The following is a 16,450-nucleotide window of genomic DNA, read 5'->3' as shown; positions in this document are numbered from 1 at the left end:
TGCTCCTGGTGGGGTCTCTTGAGAGCAGAGGAGAATTCAGAAGGATTCCACAAAAGGTCTGGAAAGCTACAGATCTTAAACCTGAAATCCGCACAGGAAAAAAAAAAATCAACCCAAACTGTAATAAAGAATCAAATTCCCTGGTATCTATATAAAGGTGATACCCTTGGAAGGGTCAGCCTATCTTCCTGTAAGGGAAGTCCTACCTTGTGATCCTACTGGAATTTGTTACAGGAATAGGGGCTGACATAGTCTGCTTGTTTTTCAAAACTCTTTCAGCGATTCCTTATCGACGTTTCTTTGGAAAGAAACTAAACAGAAATGGATGAACAATGAAAAGCTAGAGGTAAATAGCCAGTGCCAGTGGAGTTCAGCATGAATCTCTGCTGGGGCCTTTGCTTTTCATTATAATTATTAAATAAGCTGGAATAAAGGCTGAGTAATGAGGTGACAAAGCTTGCTCCTGTGGGGCTGAGTGACTAAGAAATAAAATGGCAGAGGAAATTCAATATAAATAAACATAAAGTGATGCGTGGGAGGAAAAACATTCCTAACTTCAGTCAAATATAATTGCTACTTAAGGCCAAGATCCCAGGTATGAAAGATTTAAGGAAATGCTGGGCCTGTGCTCGGAAGCTGCCTGGCTCTTGTTCAGAATTATTAAGCATAGATGTTAAGAAGTATTACCTCTAATAATCAAGAAATGTGAACAAAGCGTAGCATAATTTTGCATCTATATTTAAAATGCAGACAATCCCCAGTGTGCACAGTTTGGGTCTGCTTGTCTCTCAAAGGATGTAGCAGAAATAGAGAAGACTGGGAGGAGAGCAACATGGATGCTCAAGAGTGGAGCAGCAACTGTGTAAGGACTGAAGAGCGAGTTAGGACTGTTGTGTCTGGAAAAGGTACAACTGAGGAGAACACAGGACAAGTCTGATGCTACCCAAAGTAGCCTGAAAGAGGGTGAACCAAATGCTGCAGGGTGTTCAGATTTTACATAGTTTAAAGGGGGCCTAGATAAATTTGTGTCAGAGAAGTCCATTGAGGATTATTAAATGAATAGGAACAATTTCTGGCTTGAAGTCCCTGAACAGGAACAGGTAAAGGCTGGGGAAATAGTGCACCAAGCAAGCTGAGTAGCTGGTTCAGCATCCTTGTTACAAGGAGTCCTCCAAACTAATGTCTGCAAGGGAACATTAGTTTACCTGCACACGGCTCTGACCTGGTGGAGCCTTTCTGGTGTTTGTATTTTTATTTAATGTAATTCTGCTATGCCACATGTTTAAAACGGTTTCTTTTTTTTTTACAGGTAAATCAAAGACCAAGGAGAACCGCCAGTCGATCATCAACCCAGACTGGAATTTTGAGAAAATGGGAATTGGTGGCCTTGACAAAGAATTCTCAGATATTTTCCGACGAGCTTTTGCTTCACGAGTGTTTCCACCTGAAATTGTAGAGCAAATGGGTAAGTATGATAGAGAGAAATATGTCTGGGGTAGAGGATGCAGACCCGTTTCTGGTTTGGAAAGACTGGAAATCAACTAACAACCTTATGCTATAACGTGGCAGTTACTTAGAGATCTAAAAGACTAACAAAGCCTTTTCTTCCACTGTTGCTCCTGAATGTCTTTCGTACTCCTGTTACTTGTCTAAAAAAGGGGGACAAAGAAGCAACTTGAATGCTCAACACTGTACATGAAATGTCTGAGCAAATGAAATATATGGTTTAACTGAATACTTTTCTGTTGGAACCCAAACACTGCCTATTCTTCTGCATGCTTCATTTATTCATAGCAATGAGATTGAATGCTCCCATTTCTAACTTACTGGCAATGGGCTTTCTGTACAAATCAAAGGAAATTCTGTCCTTAATGATCCTGCCTTATGTATAGTATCTATTGTTCTGGCAATTGCACTATGAACTTATGTCCTTCTCACAGCGTTAGCCCAATAAACAGAGTGTCCTGTGTGATCTTGGATTGGTCTGATTTGAAATTCTGCAGAGGATGCACAGGCCATGGCACGTCTTGGAGTTTGTGAAATAAAAGCACAGATTCTTAAATATAGCCTTTTTGGGTCTAGGGTAGAAAAGGCAGTCCCATTACTTTGTAAACATGTGCTGGCAGGCAGATAAATGGTACTGATTTTAAAAGTAATTTTATTAAGCAATATGCAGCTGCAAGTATCTTATTTTGTCCCATAAAGTAGCTAGGGATGGTATAGCTAGTCTTCATTCTCTGAAAATAATCTTTGTGGGATCATATTTAAACTTGGAATTCGGAGCTACATAATTTCTAAGTATGTTTATATTTCTTGATCCACCTTCTCTCTCCCCACAAATGAAGCAATCATGATTTTGATTACAAAACAGATTTTGATCAGAAGATATGTCCTGTTTGTGTGTGGCTGTATCAAGTGTGTCCGTTTCCAGTGTTTGTGGAATTAATGTTAAAGTAAACTTCTCTGTGAGGTGTGTTAGGTCTTTTCTTAGTGGTTTAAACACTTAAGGAGAAACATTGAAGAAACCCTGTAGGCTAAATCCAGTTAGTGCATGATTCTCTCTACTGCTGTTTTTACTTCATATTGATCTGTTAAGGACTTCTGTGGGCTGATCGTGAGTTTTTTTTTTTATGGCTGTGATCAAATCATGATGTCTCTGCCACAGCTTGAAGACAGCAACAGCTTGAATTTGTTGGTATTTATCTGCTCTGCAGAGGGAAGTGGTGTTAGCTATGGAAAGAAAAGCTCTTTTACTGGGACACTGTCCTGTTCAGAAATGTTGCTGGCAGCTGGCCTTCGGGTGGACCAGCATCCCCCCACTTGAAGTATTTCGACCTTCTGAAGCAGCTACATGTATGTTCATAGTAGCAGTGCAGAATCTTTACTATACGTGGAGGTAAAGACTTGGAATTCTCATTGGTGTCATTTGACTGTAATGAGAAATGCACTACTAGACTAGAGATAATTAGAGCTTGTTTTCGTTTTGTTATAACATCCATTATTCAACTTCCATGGCTGAATGCAATCTGGCAGCATGCGAAGCAGGGATGTGTCAAGGTTTGATTGCATTTGCTTGGTATTATTGGTGGTTGAATCAGCCTGACAGCTGGGCACTGTTTGGTAATAGCACACAGCAGCTAGCTTTGCCATGAAGGACCTGCATCTCTAACAGGTACCACTTGCAAAGGTCAGAAACCTTGCTAGCTGCATGAGGTTGTGGAGCAGCTTTGCAGGGTGTGCTGCTCAGATGGTTCCTCTCATTAATTGGGGTTGCTTAATACAGGAAGAAGAAGGCTCTCTGAAGGACCACTAGTATTTTGATTACCCTGGGCAATGAATTAAAGGTGTGCCATATTATTTATATAAATACATATACCCTTACTTGTGCATGTTTACACACATACTATGCAAAGAAACATTTTTCTGGTAAGAAGTTAAACTCCAAACAGAACTCTCTAGCTCTCCGATTAACCCTAGGGCTAAAGAGCTTATCTGAAATTTGAAATAACAGAACTTTCTGACATTCATTTTCTTTGCCTTAGTTATAACTTGCTCTTAACTATATTTCAGATCTGAAATGTCAGTGTGACAGCTGTTCACCTTTGTATATAATTTATTGGGAAAGGAAAAGAAAGAATTCGCCTGCTATCTGGTGCTCTGGTGCTCACCCACTTCTGTTTTTTGCCCAGTGCTTACAGACTGCAACTTCCATGCCAAACGCAATAAATATTTCTGTCCTGTAACTACACAGAGGCAGTGTAGACCCTTCAAAAATTGCTTGCAATTTGTGTGTGGTTTATCTAACTTCCAAGGAATGTTCTGGGTTTGCAGCATATAAATCAATGTTAGTTAACCATATCATCCGAGGGTGTAAATGCTACTCTGATGCTACAATCTCTGGTTTATCCAAGAAAAGATATCCAAGATCAACCTCAGCTGGTCATTAAACATTTCCATAGCTCCCTGCTGCCCTGGAAAGGGGCAATTTCCTTTTCGCTACCCACGCCTTTCCCATGTTCATATCCATCACCTCTGTTGTGGTGGGTTTGTATGCCGCTGTAAAGAGCCAATACATTTGAAAGCAAGAAAAAAAGCGTGTGTATGTGAGCAGTCAGCATTCGGTTCCCTGGTTGGCTTGCTGGGACACAGCCACATGGATGGCAGCAGGAGGGGTAAGGGACAGCACAGTGGGACTTTCATCAGTTTAAGCTGAGTGCTTTTTTTTTTTTAAGGCTACAGTCAATTTGCTGGAGATTCTTTAGTATTATGAACATGGTGTAGTTATCTTTTCACTTAGTACTGACTCTTAATAACCTTGTGACTGCCAAATGGAAATAAATTCTTACCTGGATGAGAACCGAAAAAGTACCTTGAAACAAAAGGAATGCTCCTTTTCAGTGCCATCCTGGAGGCTTCAGTATTGTAGGGATGATGCTTTTAAGGCAGGAAACTAATATTTGCAGGGGGCTGATAGAGGTAAGGTGGAAGTCTTTGTAACAAAGGTAACTTAATGCATGAATTACTTGTGTGTTCACTTCACACATCTTGACGGGCTTTCTGTTGTGCTTATGTGCAACTGCACAAAGGATACCAAAGTTACTCAAGTCAAAACAGCATGCAGGTAGGAGAGGGGAAAAGGACAGGCCTAAAAAGCAGTATCTGTGGGGAACTGCCCCTGTTTCTCGAACCCTTTCTGGTTCTCTATGATGTTTAACTCAAAGTAAAGCCACACAACTACATTGTGAACAGTAGCCTTACAATTGATTGATCCCCATTTAGTTCCCTTGATTTTGGTTTTTCTTTTATTGCTGTTAAAAGCATCCTCTCATTCAAGATAGAGCTCCTCCTTATTATTTGATAACTATTATATTGCTGAATACATGTTATAATCATTCTTGTCTTTTTAAAACTGTAACAGAATTGTTTTTTCTTCCTTCAACTTCAAACATTTAGATAAAATTTTTGAAATGTATATCTCCAGGCACTGAATATCAACAAGACCAAAAACGTTTTCTCAGACCTGAAAGAAAATGCCAATGCTGAACTCTGTTTTCCTTTCTAAAGAGCACTCCAGTGTCTCCATGTATTTGAAGCATGGTCTTTTAACAGAGGAGTGGTTTTTATGACTTACATGGCACATCAGTGGCCCTTGAAAAATTAGATTTCAGCTGTGCAGGTTGTTACAGTTTAGTAACAGGTACAGAAATGTTTGGTGTTACAGATCGCATTCTCTGTGAGAAATTGAAATGGAACCCAAATTCTCTGTGCTCTCCTGTTACCACCTATAAATAGGTTCAATCAGACTTCTTAGAGGTGATTTCTATTTCCTGATAACCAGCTTGTGCTCTGACCCCTTAGGATCGGTCAGGCTCAGTGCTCCATGTGAAGTACAGCTTGCTATGGTAAAGTAAGGCATTAATGAAGCACTGTGACTTGGAGATGTGTCTTTTAAGGTATCTTTAAAACTAATGCACTAATGTTCTTGAAGTACTCAGATGCTATAAGAGAAAAATAGCACTGGGAAGGATTTCATCCAGTCTATTTTTAAAATAGGATATTTGTTAGGAAAAATCCCAGTCAGACAAGTCTAACCTGTAACTGGTGCTAAAAATACCCCAACTTCATAATGCACCCTATTCCACTGCTTAGGAGTATCCTTACTGTCAAAACTTTCCAATTGTTTATACTCAGCCTTGCAGCTGTTTATTATATGTGGTAGATATGAAATGTTTTTGTTAGGTTTTTGGAGGGGACTTTTACATACTTGTTCATTTCTCTTCAGTATTCTGAAGGCTAGCACCTAGATTTTGAAACCCTTTTGCATAGTCACAATCTGTAGGTCACTGATCATTGTTATTTCTGTTCCCACACTTCACTGCTTGGCAGTGTGATGACCCAAGCAGGGCTCAGTAACTGTCAGAGGTGCTCATGAATTCTGGGTGGATTGGCAGGTTTTCTCTGTGCCTTGGTGTATGTTCTTATGTATAATCCTCAGTATGATGACATGTTTCGTTTTGCAACATGCAGGTTATTATTCCTACCCAAATGTAGAAACTTGTGCATTGAGTTACATTTAAAAAGAGAAAAAAAATTAATCTTGCCTTTCAGTGTAATAAAAACATTGTATAGTAGTAAATCCAGGAGGGATCCCTTCTCTTTGTGCTACAAAGTTGTTGTTTTGTTTTTTTTATCCACTTTTCATCTACCTTTAACTTCATTCAGACAGTGTCTTTCATACACGCTTATGAAGATGTGTAAGACCTTTTTATAGCTTTATAAAGGTTTAGATCTCCCCTCATTTTGCTCTTTTTTTTTCCCTTCAAACCCTCCGCGTGTGACTTCATACACTTAACTAGAGGGAAGTTGTCTTTAGACTGATCTAATAAATTCTTTTTGGCTATTGCTCTTATCTTTGTTTCCTTCTACCTACTTAGAAGGACATCATACTAGAAATCTCCAGGAATTAAGTTATTATAGGTCTATGGGAATGAGAAAATGAGAAAATATTTGAAGTTGGAAGGGATCTCTCAAAATTGCTTAGCCCAGCCCTACGACATCTCTTCTTTCCCCAGCTCTTCTTTCCCTTTGTAGCATTAAGGATGACATTTACTCCCCCCCCCCCCCCCCCCCCCCAGGGTCTTATCCATGCTGTACAGGTTCTCAGTGACTTTAAGATGATTTCACTTGCTGCTTCACAGTGCTCCTGGGTGAAGTTCTTGCCCAGGTATAACCTGTAAGTATCCAGTGCTCCTGTGGGCATGTTCTGGTTCTCTGCCTATTTGGTGCTTAGACCCGGCCTGCCTGTCACTGACACTAGTGTCGGCTGCCATGAGACATGAAGTCGGCACCCAAGTAGGAAGTGTTTTGCAGTTTGAACTGAGCATTGTCTGTTATTGGCTTTTCTTCTCATTTGGGAGTTGGACCAACACTTTGATGCGTCTTCTCTTCCTGATGTGATTGTAAGATGAAGTGCTCACCTCACATCAAAACACGTGGCTCCATGCGGCCATCGTGGCTGAATCTGGTTAGTGGAGCTCCAAAAATAATTGCTCAAAGCTCAGTAGGGGGTCAGTCAAATCCTGCCTGAATTCGGGAATTAAGAGCAATTAAAAAAAAATTCACAACAATATAATTATGTCATGGTATAAATCCATAATTTGTTCACATTTTGAATTTCTGGATGCAGTTCTTGTCTGGGTCTCAGAATGGATGCAGTAGAACTGGAAAAATGCTGGAGCCAGGGCATCATCGGGATGCTTTGGGAATCTCAGGGTCCTACATCTGGGCTGGGGCAGTCCCAAGCACAATCACAGGCTGGGTGTTGAATGGATTGAGAGCAGCTCTGAGGAGAAGGACCTGGGGGTGCTGGTGGATGAGAAGTTCAACATAAGCCGGCAATGTGCGCTTGCTGCCCAGAAAGCCAACCGTACGCTGGCCTGCTGCACCAAAAGCAGCTTGGGCAGCAGAACAATGGAGGGGATTGTGCCCCTCTGCTCCACTCTCATGAGAGCCCCCCAAAGCTCTGCGTTCATCTCTGGACCCCCAGCACCAGCAGGACATGGAGCTGCTGGAGAGGGTCTGGGGCAGGCCGTGAGGATGCTTAGAGGCTGGGGCAGCTCCATGGTGCAGCCAGGCTGAGAGCTGGGGGGGGTCGGCCTGGGGAAGGGAAGTCCCTGGGGAGAGCTCCCAGGGGGCTGTCAGGGCCTGAAGGGGGCTGCAGGCAGCTGGGGAGGGACAACTCATCAGCGAGTGTGGTGATAAAACAAGGAGTAATGGCTTTAAATTAAAAAAGGGTAGATTTAGGTTAGATATAAGGAAGGAATTCTTCCCTCTGAGAGTGGTGAGGCCCTGGCCCAAGCTGCCCACAGGAGCTTTGGGTGCCCCATCCCTGGAGGTGCCCAAGGCCAGGCTGGATGGGGCTGGGGGCAGCCTGTGCTGGTGAGAGGGGTCCCTGCCCATGGTCGGGACTTGGAACTGGATGAGCTCTAAGGTCCCTTCCAATCCAAAACATTCTGTGATTTTGTGATTCTATGATAATGGGCTCAGAAAAGCTTGTAAACATGGAATCAGTTGGCTTGGAGATCTTCAGCCTTGCAAAGAGACCAGTGGGTGTTTGCTTTTCCAACCTGGGGATTTGGATATCTGGAATGACGCCCAGAGATGGCAGACTTGGAACAAAGGAAGGGGATGCTTCACTGAAACTGCCACAAAGAATTTATGCTATTTTGTATTGATGGACACGGTCATCCCCAGACACTGAGCTATAAGGACTCTTGCACTTACTTTGTATGGCTGCAGTTGGGGTGTCCCTCAGCACGTGTCACTGCAGCTTGGCAAGTGCAATTTTGTTCTGGCTGGAAAACCAGGCCTTGGGACATCCCAGTGACCCTGTTATGTTGCTACTTGTTTACTCAGAGGTGCTCTGTGGGTAAGTATTCCAAAAGGCATTTGCAAATTCCTTCATGTCGACTTGAAGTAGACAGAAATGATCCAGCTTTTTTCCAAAAAGTAGAAAATACCGACGAGATTTATGGCTATTAACATGCAGGTGGGATCTGACTGTAAACATTAGCTGTTGCGTTCAGCAATCTGTCCAAGGACTCTGCATAATCTTTGTCTTCAATTGACATCATTGTTGCAGCTCTGCTCTCAGAGAGACAGAGGCATTTGCTTTTATTTTTTTGGTTGCAGATATGACTTCTTTTTAAGATGGGTTTGTTTTGTACATATTCTTATCAAAATCCCTTTTTCAGAGAGTCATGGTTTTGTTTGTGTAGCCAAAGGCATTCCGTTGGAAGCTTCTCTAAAGCTGATTTATTTTCTTTTTTTATCACATTCCATCAGAAATTGATAAATGTCCTGCCATTGTTGTAAATCTAGTTATTGCCTCTTTATACATGTACGTATTAAACTTCTCACAGCCAAACAAGACATGATGAGAAAGGTGAGGGACTCCTTTCAAAGATCTAGGAAGAACTTCCTGGCTTTGTTGTCCTCTCTTTACAGTGGCAAATGACTTATGTCAAGCAACTGGTTATTGAGAGTCCACTTAAAATAAAAGCTTCTGTGTCAGGTGTAGCCCCTTGCCTGTCTCATCTTTGAAATGAAAGCAGAAACAAGTTACTTCAGTCTTGCTGCTTGACAGTAGCACGTAAATCCTGCAGGAAGATTAACTGTAGGCAATGATGTAGGCTGAAATAATGTTGGGCTTACAGGTTGAGAGGAGGGGGAAATTCCACCCAAGAGTTGGAAAATCTTGTCCATGTGGCAGGTGAAGTCTGGGGACCGTGATCTTACTCTAACCTGCCTGAAGATTAATGTACAAAGATAAGCATCTCTCCCTGATGTATTCAGGATCAGTACTTTGCTATCGATGTAGGTTTCTGATAGGTGCATCTGAATGATACAATCACACCAGAATGCTTTGATTTTAATTAAAAGGGGAATTACAGTCCCAAGTAGAAAATCCCTGTTATACTTAAACATCTCTTCTGATCTTTTAAAAGAATGAGTAGTGAGAGTCGAACTTCATCCTGTCTCCAGGTAAATGGCATTCTGGTTCAAAATAGTATTTAATTTCTCTCAGTAATGCTCTTACCAGTTTTTAAGATTTTCCCCTTATATTTTATGTGGAAGACTTCTCATATGGGTACAGTTTAGTCCCGCTTATCCTGTTTATTCAGCCTCTAACCTTATGACATTCAATCGCATAATTAAGTATCCCATTACAGGAATGACCTTTGATTTTTAAGTCCGAATGGTAAGCTTAATGAGTTAGAGATGTCTGCACTGCTAATAATTTGTGTTTATAAGATACTCATAATAGTATTGACATTTGGCTGCATTGGTGAGATCAGCAGAGTGAAGATAAACTTAATCAAAATTCTTGTGTGGGGCATAGGATCCCACTGTGATTTGAGACGTAACATTTGTAGTTTGTCATCACCTCTCTATTTTAATAAAGTCCTGCTTGTGTTTAAAGCTTCAATTTTAGCCAGGTGAACATAGCTATACAGGAACATCTTTACTGGAGTAGCTTGTGACAATTTCATTTGAAGAGGAACTAATTACTTCAGTTTCAGGAATGCTTTTCCACCTGAGCAAGACCTGGCTCTCAGAGGTCCCCAGCAGTGTGAGCACTCATTTTTATTTTTTTTTTTAACTTATCAGGTAAGAGTTAACACTTCCTCAGGATAACTAAGTTGGAATAAGAAGAGGGGAAAATCCAAGGAGGCTTTCCAAGCAAACTTGTCCAAAGGCTGTCTGGTTTCCCCAGAGTCATCCAGCTAGAGCCCTTCGCTAAGACTGTATTAGTACATGCAGACAAAGAATATTTGGGCTCTACAAGAAGTTCTTTCTTAGAAGAAGAAAGTAAAAGAAAGCTGTAGAAGAGACGCTTCTTGGAGGTTGTATGCCTTTCTAGGAGAGTTTCTTAACTGGGAGAACTAGAAAAAAAATTTAGAGCAGTCCATTCTCTGTATCTTTTTTTTTTAAAGTTATACTAGGGAAAAGTGAGATTGTACAGTACAATTTTTCTACCTTGAGTAAGGGTGCTCCCAGGACTGTTTGTGTGCACGTGCCCCAACTTGTTGGTAGCCTTCTGATGGCCTCTCCTCTTTGAGCACATCGGAGCCTTCTGAGCACCAGTGACTTTCTTTGCTTAGGATTTCCTTTAAAAGCTTCACTCATCATCAAAATCCTGCTTTGTGCTATTTGGCTACATAGGTGATCATGTTCCTCCACAAAACATGTTAACAATACCTTTCATGACATTGATTTGACAGGAATAGCTTTTAATTTATCTATGCCTCATTCATTCCTGTGTGAAACTGGTCTTTGCTGACAGTATGTGGTGTTTGTAGTTTTTGACTTCAAGATTCCCTGAAATTTGACTGATGAATTCTTCTTAACCAGATCTTTTTTTTTTCTGCCTTTTTTTTTTTTTTCTGCGCAGAGAAGCACAGAGAAATCTTTTAGCTTTATTATTGTGCTTATCTGGTGCAGCAGGGTCTCTTTTGGAGGTTTTGGTAGGGATCAGAAGCTCTTCGTAGCGATGTTCTCTTGAGGCTTTATTTTCATGTATGAACGACCTGAAAGAGTGAGTAGCGCATGCAGATAATAGAAAACATTTTGTATTGAGCAGTTATTCAGATTGAAATTAATTCTTTATCGCTCTAAGATTTGGGAGTTAATGCAATTAAATCACACTTGAGCATTGGTAAGTTAATGAAGGAGAAAAGCACTCATTCTTTAAATTCAGGATGTTGCTGTGAGGTCTGAGAAGCAGTGAGGACTTTGCTAGTGAGATATGCAGCATGGGGGGAACTTAGCATGTAATTAAGATGAGATGGAAAGCAGGAGGGAATAGTTATTCCATGTGAATGACAACTTGATGGGCCCAAGCTCGTTAAGTTTTTGATGATGCTAGAAACTGCACTCAGGTCCCCTAAGTCTGAGCTCTGGGCCATCAGTTTGCTTTTTTTTTTTTTTTTTTTTTTTGCTGTTAATGTGTATCTTAAGCACTGCAGGGCACTTGTTGCATGTTTTACATGCTTTAAAAAGTCAAATGGCAAGAATGCAATCTAAAAATTAATGCCTTATGAGTGTTGTCTGCAGTATGGAACTGTTTTCGCTAATAAGCGTGTTTTTTCCACAAACAATTAGTATTTGAAAGTTTCTAAGTTTTAGATAAATCTAATCTTCTTGAAAGGAAACATAGTTTTTTGTCTTCAAACATACTGATATCTTGTATTCCTCACTCGTTGTCCAGAACACATGTAGGGTTTTTGCACAGAAATTGGATGGAGCAAGAGCAGAGGAGAAGGTGCCACTGGATTCCTTGCCCTGTAATGAAACACTTGTGTTCAAAGTGGGGATTTCTTGCTGATGAAAGTTGCTCTGGGCAGATTCCAACCATAGGTGACAGTGGATACAGCTTCCTCCAGGTCTTTTTCCGTGGGATGTCCTGTGGGTCTGGCAGGTGAGGATGACTCTGGAGGAAGGCTCTGCCAGTGTGTTGGTGCTGTGTCTGGCTAGGGATCTAAAACACGAGAGGGTGGTCTGCAGTCAGGATATCCAGGTATCCATGAAGAATCCAGAAGTATCCCAGAATACCAGATATCCACGCAGGCTGTTTCACTCTCTGCATGCACACCTTTATCTCTTCTTTGCCCATGGGAAAGACAGTGAGGACCTAACACTTCTTCCTGTGCTAGGAAGAAATAAATCATTAAAACACTCGCTGTGTCCTGAAAGTTCAAAATAATTTTACTTGTAGTTTTGGGTAAAAATAATAAGAAAATAGAAACATAGAGGTCTATTGGAAATACTAGGATCTAGACAAAATAAGTTACATATATCTCTCTTCTTCTTCCTTATCACTCTTTGACCAGACAACATCCAAAATTGCTCTTCTACTAAATCAGTCTTCTACATGCCTTTTAATCTGGGCAACATACATGTATGGCTCCCATGTCTTCATTTCTCTAGATGGCGTCTGTTTTCCTTTTCTGTTTTCATAGTTAGATGCCTTTGCTATAAAGCTGTGGCTTTCTGTTTATTAGAGGGGTCTGGTGCTCAGTATTTAAAATATGGTGCTTGCACATCATCATTGCTCTCCTGTTTCAGGATTTTCCAGCACTAGTTAGTCCCTTTGGATTGCTTCCAGGAGGGAAAAAAAAGTTTTGTTTTGATGCATTTGTTTTTTTCTGTCTGGGTAGATCTTGACTAAATGCTGGTAGTCCCATTAAATGACTAAAAACAGTTTCATAGCAGACGTGTTGGTACCATGAACTTCTTAGCAGAAGCATAAAATACTCAACTGTAAGAATAGTATTCAGCTGTAAGAGTAGTGTAAGAATACTGGAGTTTTTCAGGTCTTCTAGTTACATGTCAAATTCTTTTTTTTTTTTTTTTTTTTTTTTTTTTTTGCGTCTAATGGTTCTAATAGTTCCTAGAAGCCTTTTTCAGTTTTCTCAATACTTGTTCTAAAAACCTGGAACCAGACCTAGACTCCTTTAAGCCCAATGCAGGGTTAAAAAGTTAGGCATTATTACATGATATCCCATGCTTTTCTGATTCATGAATCAGATTAATCTGCTTTACTTACATCTACGTTGAGAGTTCAGCATCAGTTGAGTAACTTTGATCTGATGCTTCATTTTCTTTATGTATCTGAAAATTAAACTCAGCTGAATCTCTTCTGTAAAGGAATGCTGCTCATATGTGTTGTGTGCCCCTGTAGGAGAAGAGAGAAACGAATCAGATGTCCTAAATAGTTAATTTAATTTAATTGTCCTAAATTGTTAATGCATCTTTCCTTGGTGTTCATGGTGTATAGGTGATGTTTAAAAAAAAAAAGTTTCTGCAGCCCCTCACTATCCGGGGATGATGATCGTCCTAGAACCTACTCCGGGGTTTTGTTGAACTGAGAAGTATATTATTCACCTGCTTAGCAGGCACCTGTTTATTGAGCATTCTGCTGACAAGCAGTTATAGTTCAGGCTCTCAATCTTTAGCTCTTAATTTAGCATGCTTAATATATAGGGTGAGCATTTGTGCTGTTATGAGCTTTGGGTTATTTTTTGTTGGCCGTTGCCAGATTGGTGGAATGATTTTGATCCAGTCTGTCAATTCTATGTTTGTATTTCACTGCTAAAGATGATGTGATGCAAAGCTCAGGCTAATGCACATCTCTACAAGGTCACTGTAAAAGCATCCTTATTGTAAGCAGCAATTCCCTCTTTACTGTATTGCTCTTTCCTTTGTAAGCCTGCTTTCTAAACTTCTTCCCTCTTGTTCTAGGCTGCAAGCATGTGAAAGGCATTCTGTTATATGGACCTCCAGGCTGTGGTAAAACACTTATGGCGAGACAGATTGGCAAGATGCTGAATGCCAGAGAACCAAAGGTGGTCAATGGTCCAGAAATCCTCAATAAATACGTGGGCGAGTCTGAGGCCAACATCCGCAAGCTGTTTGCTGATGCAGAAGAAGAACAAAGAAGGGTAATGCAAACATAAATAAATAGCATGGTCAGGATGAATGTGCCTTAAAGAATGACTGGAAAGGAAGTTTATAATCAGAAAATTGCTGCTTGCATTAAAAGATTGAGTCACTGCTTCACTTGTGATTATAGTTACTCCTTGCAAGTCACTGAATATTAGTATTCTACGGATTCACGCAATTTCAGTTGGAAGAAAAATAAAACCTAAACCATTCTTAGCACCTGAAAAGGTAGCTGGTCTTCCTATTAGCTATGCCGAAGATGGACAGTTTGTTTAACTTTCATGTGGAGTTGTTTTAAGATAATACAGTAGGGCCCATCCTGCTGTGTTTTGTATTATGCAATGTGTCAGCTGCTCAGAAAGTGCTTAAAAATAGGATCATAAACATTTAGCTCCATTTTTCACTTTTCTTCTGTGTCTTTTTTTTTTTTTTTGAAACAGTCCTTTTGGAGTTTTGCTAGTAGGTTCAGGTGGCGCATAAACTAGGACAAATTTCAAGTAAGTTCTCATGTCTTCAAGTTTTTGGTTTACAGGATTATAGTGTAGGTACATTATAATAATATTAAGTGTACATTTTAGTATTATAATAAGAATTATAATCAATACACCCTTAATTTTTCTCAGCAGAAAACTAATGGATAAGAATATTGTCTCAGAACCAGAGTATGGATCTTTGAAAGTGGAACTGGAGACAAAGATTCTGTTTTTTTTTCCAAACTTTTTTTTTAGTCAATTGATTGAGCTGGATATGAGAATCCTAGTCTTTGAAGGTGTAAAAACTTTTTTTCCTTTGTGCTTTAGTAATTTTTCCTGTCACTTAATTGTGATTAAGATTTTATGGTAAAGAAGCTATATTTTCAGGTAAATTGCTACTAAATAGTGAGGCCTGTTCAGAAGACATTAGCAAAGGAGACTGTATACCTTAATTTTATTTATGCCAGACAGTGCTGCAGGTTCTGAAATTACTTAATTTTCTTCTGCAAAAGATTTATTAATCTGAGCTTTACATGGGAACACATACAGATGTAAACAATCTCCTTTTCTGTGGTTGTTGCGATATAACTGAAAGCTGTGAGCTGCTTTTCCTTTGCAATAACACACCTGTTAAAATAGACTTTATATTGGCTGGAGGGGATGGTCTTGATGACAAGTTGTGAGATTAAAAAGGTCTCAAAAAGGTTGGTATTGTAATGACTTGTGTCTGGGGCAGATTGCCAGTGACAGCACATTTACCCATTATTAGCATGGTCTCCAGTGTCCACAATAGCTGTTTTAGAGGTAGAATTTGAAGGGGAAAAGCTTCATAATATGGTCACAAAAAGTATCCTGTTCTTTTACCAGCTGCAACTGCTTCACCTGTGAGTGAACCTGGGAAGAAGCAGTTCTATTCCTGATTGGCACTGAACAAATGGACTCCTTGAAAATACTAAGAACACAGTTACTGTGGCAAGATGTGTATTTCCTAACTTTGTGACCTGGGCTATTTCCAACATTGGGCGCATCCTTCCACAGATGTATTTTGTTCTTCATCTCTTTTTCAGCTGGCTTCCACAGATACCAAGTCCTGTGACCTTTGAGCTGTGTCTTCTGCCTTTTGGGCTCGTGCTTTTCATGTTCATTCTACTCCTGTCCACTGAAACACTGCTTCTCTTAGGACTGTCAGCTGTGAAATCTTGTGTTAGGACAAAGCCCACCAACAAGACAGCAAGATGATATTATGAAAAGGGGTCTGATGCATAGCATGTGATACTAAACCACTTGCAGATATCAATGTTTTGTATCTCTGTCTGATCTTATTGAGAAATTACTGTTTTGTTTGGATTACTTTCAATGGTGACATGGCATTCCTGACATGTTTTTCTCTCCAATAGCTTGGAGCAAACAGCGGTGTTCATATCATCATTTTTGATGAAATTGATGCAATCTGCAAGCAGAGAGGAAGCATGGCGGGCAGCACTGGAGTCCACGATACTGTTGTAAACCAGTTGCTGTCTAAAATTGATGGAGTAGAACAACTCAATAACATCCTAGTGATTGGTATGATAATGCTGTCTTTCTTATTATGGGGTCTGGTTGAAAAATGTTTGCTCGCTGCAGGTCAGCTAACTTACCATTGCTGGTATTGGATGTGTTTGGACTCATCTGAGTGGCCATTATTTGACAAGCAACAGTGGCATATTTAAAGGGAGATGTAATTGACTGATATTACTGTTTTAAAGAATTTTCTCATTTCACTTTTAATAGCAAGTGTTTGGTTAAGAAAACTTGCAAGGAATAATACGCACTGGTATATTGACATATGACATATAGGACTGGGGCTTTTTTAGCTATCTTTTTGAGTTGTTGTGATGCCAGGACTTGGGTAGGTTTGATCCCTATTGCCCTGACTCTACTTTAGGGCATGGCTTTTTCCAATATTTCTCAAAATGTCTGTCCTGTCTGTTTTT

At 40.2% G+C, this 16,450-nt stretch overlaps 1 protein-coding gene across 1 annotated transcript in view; it reads left to right on the top strand.

The window, feature by feature from the left end:
• The window catches only part of NSF (N-ethylmaleimide sensitive factor, vesicle fusing ATPase), an 80,029-nt gene that overhangs the window by 31,078 nt on the left and 32,501 nt on the right, over positions 1 to 16,450 (top strand). The window contains exons 8-10 of the mRNA XM_038168731.2: positions 1,310 to 1,465; positions 13,804 to 14,003; positions 15,875 to 16,040. Of these exons, the coding sequence (XP_038024659.2) occupies positions 1,310 to 1,465; positions 13,804 to 14,003; positions 15,875 to 16,040 (522 nt within the window). The remainder of the gene's footprint in view (positions 1 to 1,309; positions 1,466 to 13,803; positions 14,004 to 15,874; positions 16,041 to 16,450) is intronic.

The sequence above is a fragment of the Anas platyrhynchos genome, chromosome 28, assembly GCF_047663525.1.
Source record: "Anas platyrhynchos isolate ZD024472 breed Pekin duck chromosome 28, IASCAAS_PekinDuck_T2T, whole genome shotgun sequence".
Lineage (NCBI taxonomy): Eukaryota > Metazoa > Chordata > Aves > Anseriformes > Anatidae > Anas > Anas platyrhynchos.
This window is presented reverse-complemented; position numbering and strand designations above follow the sequence as displayed.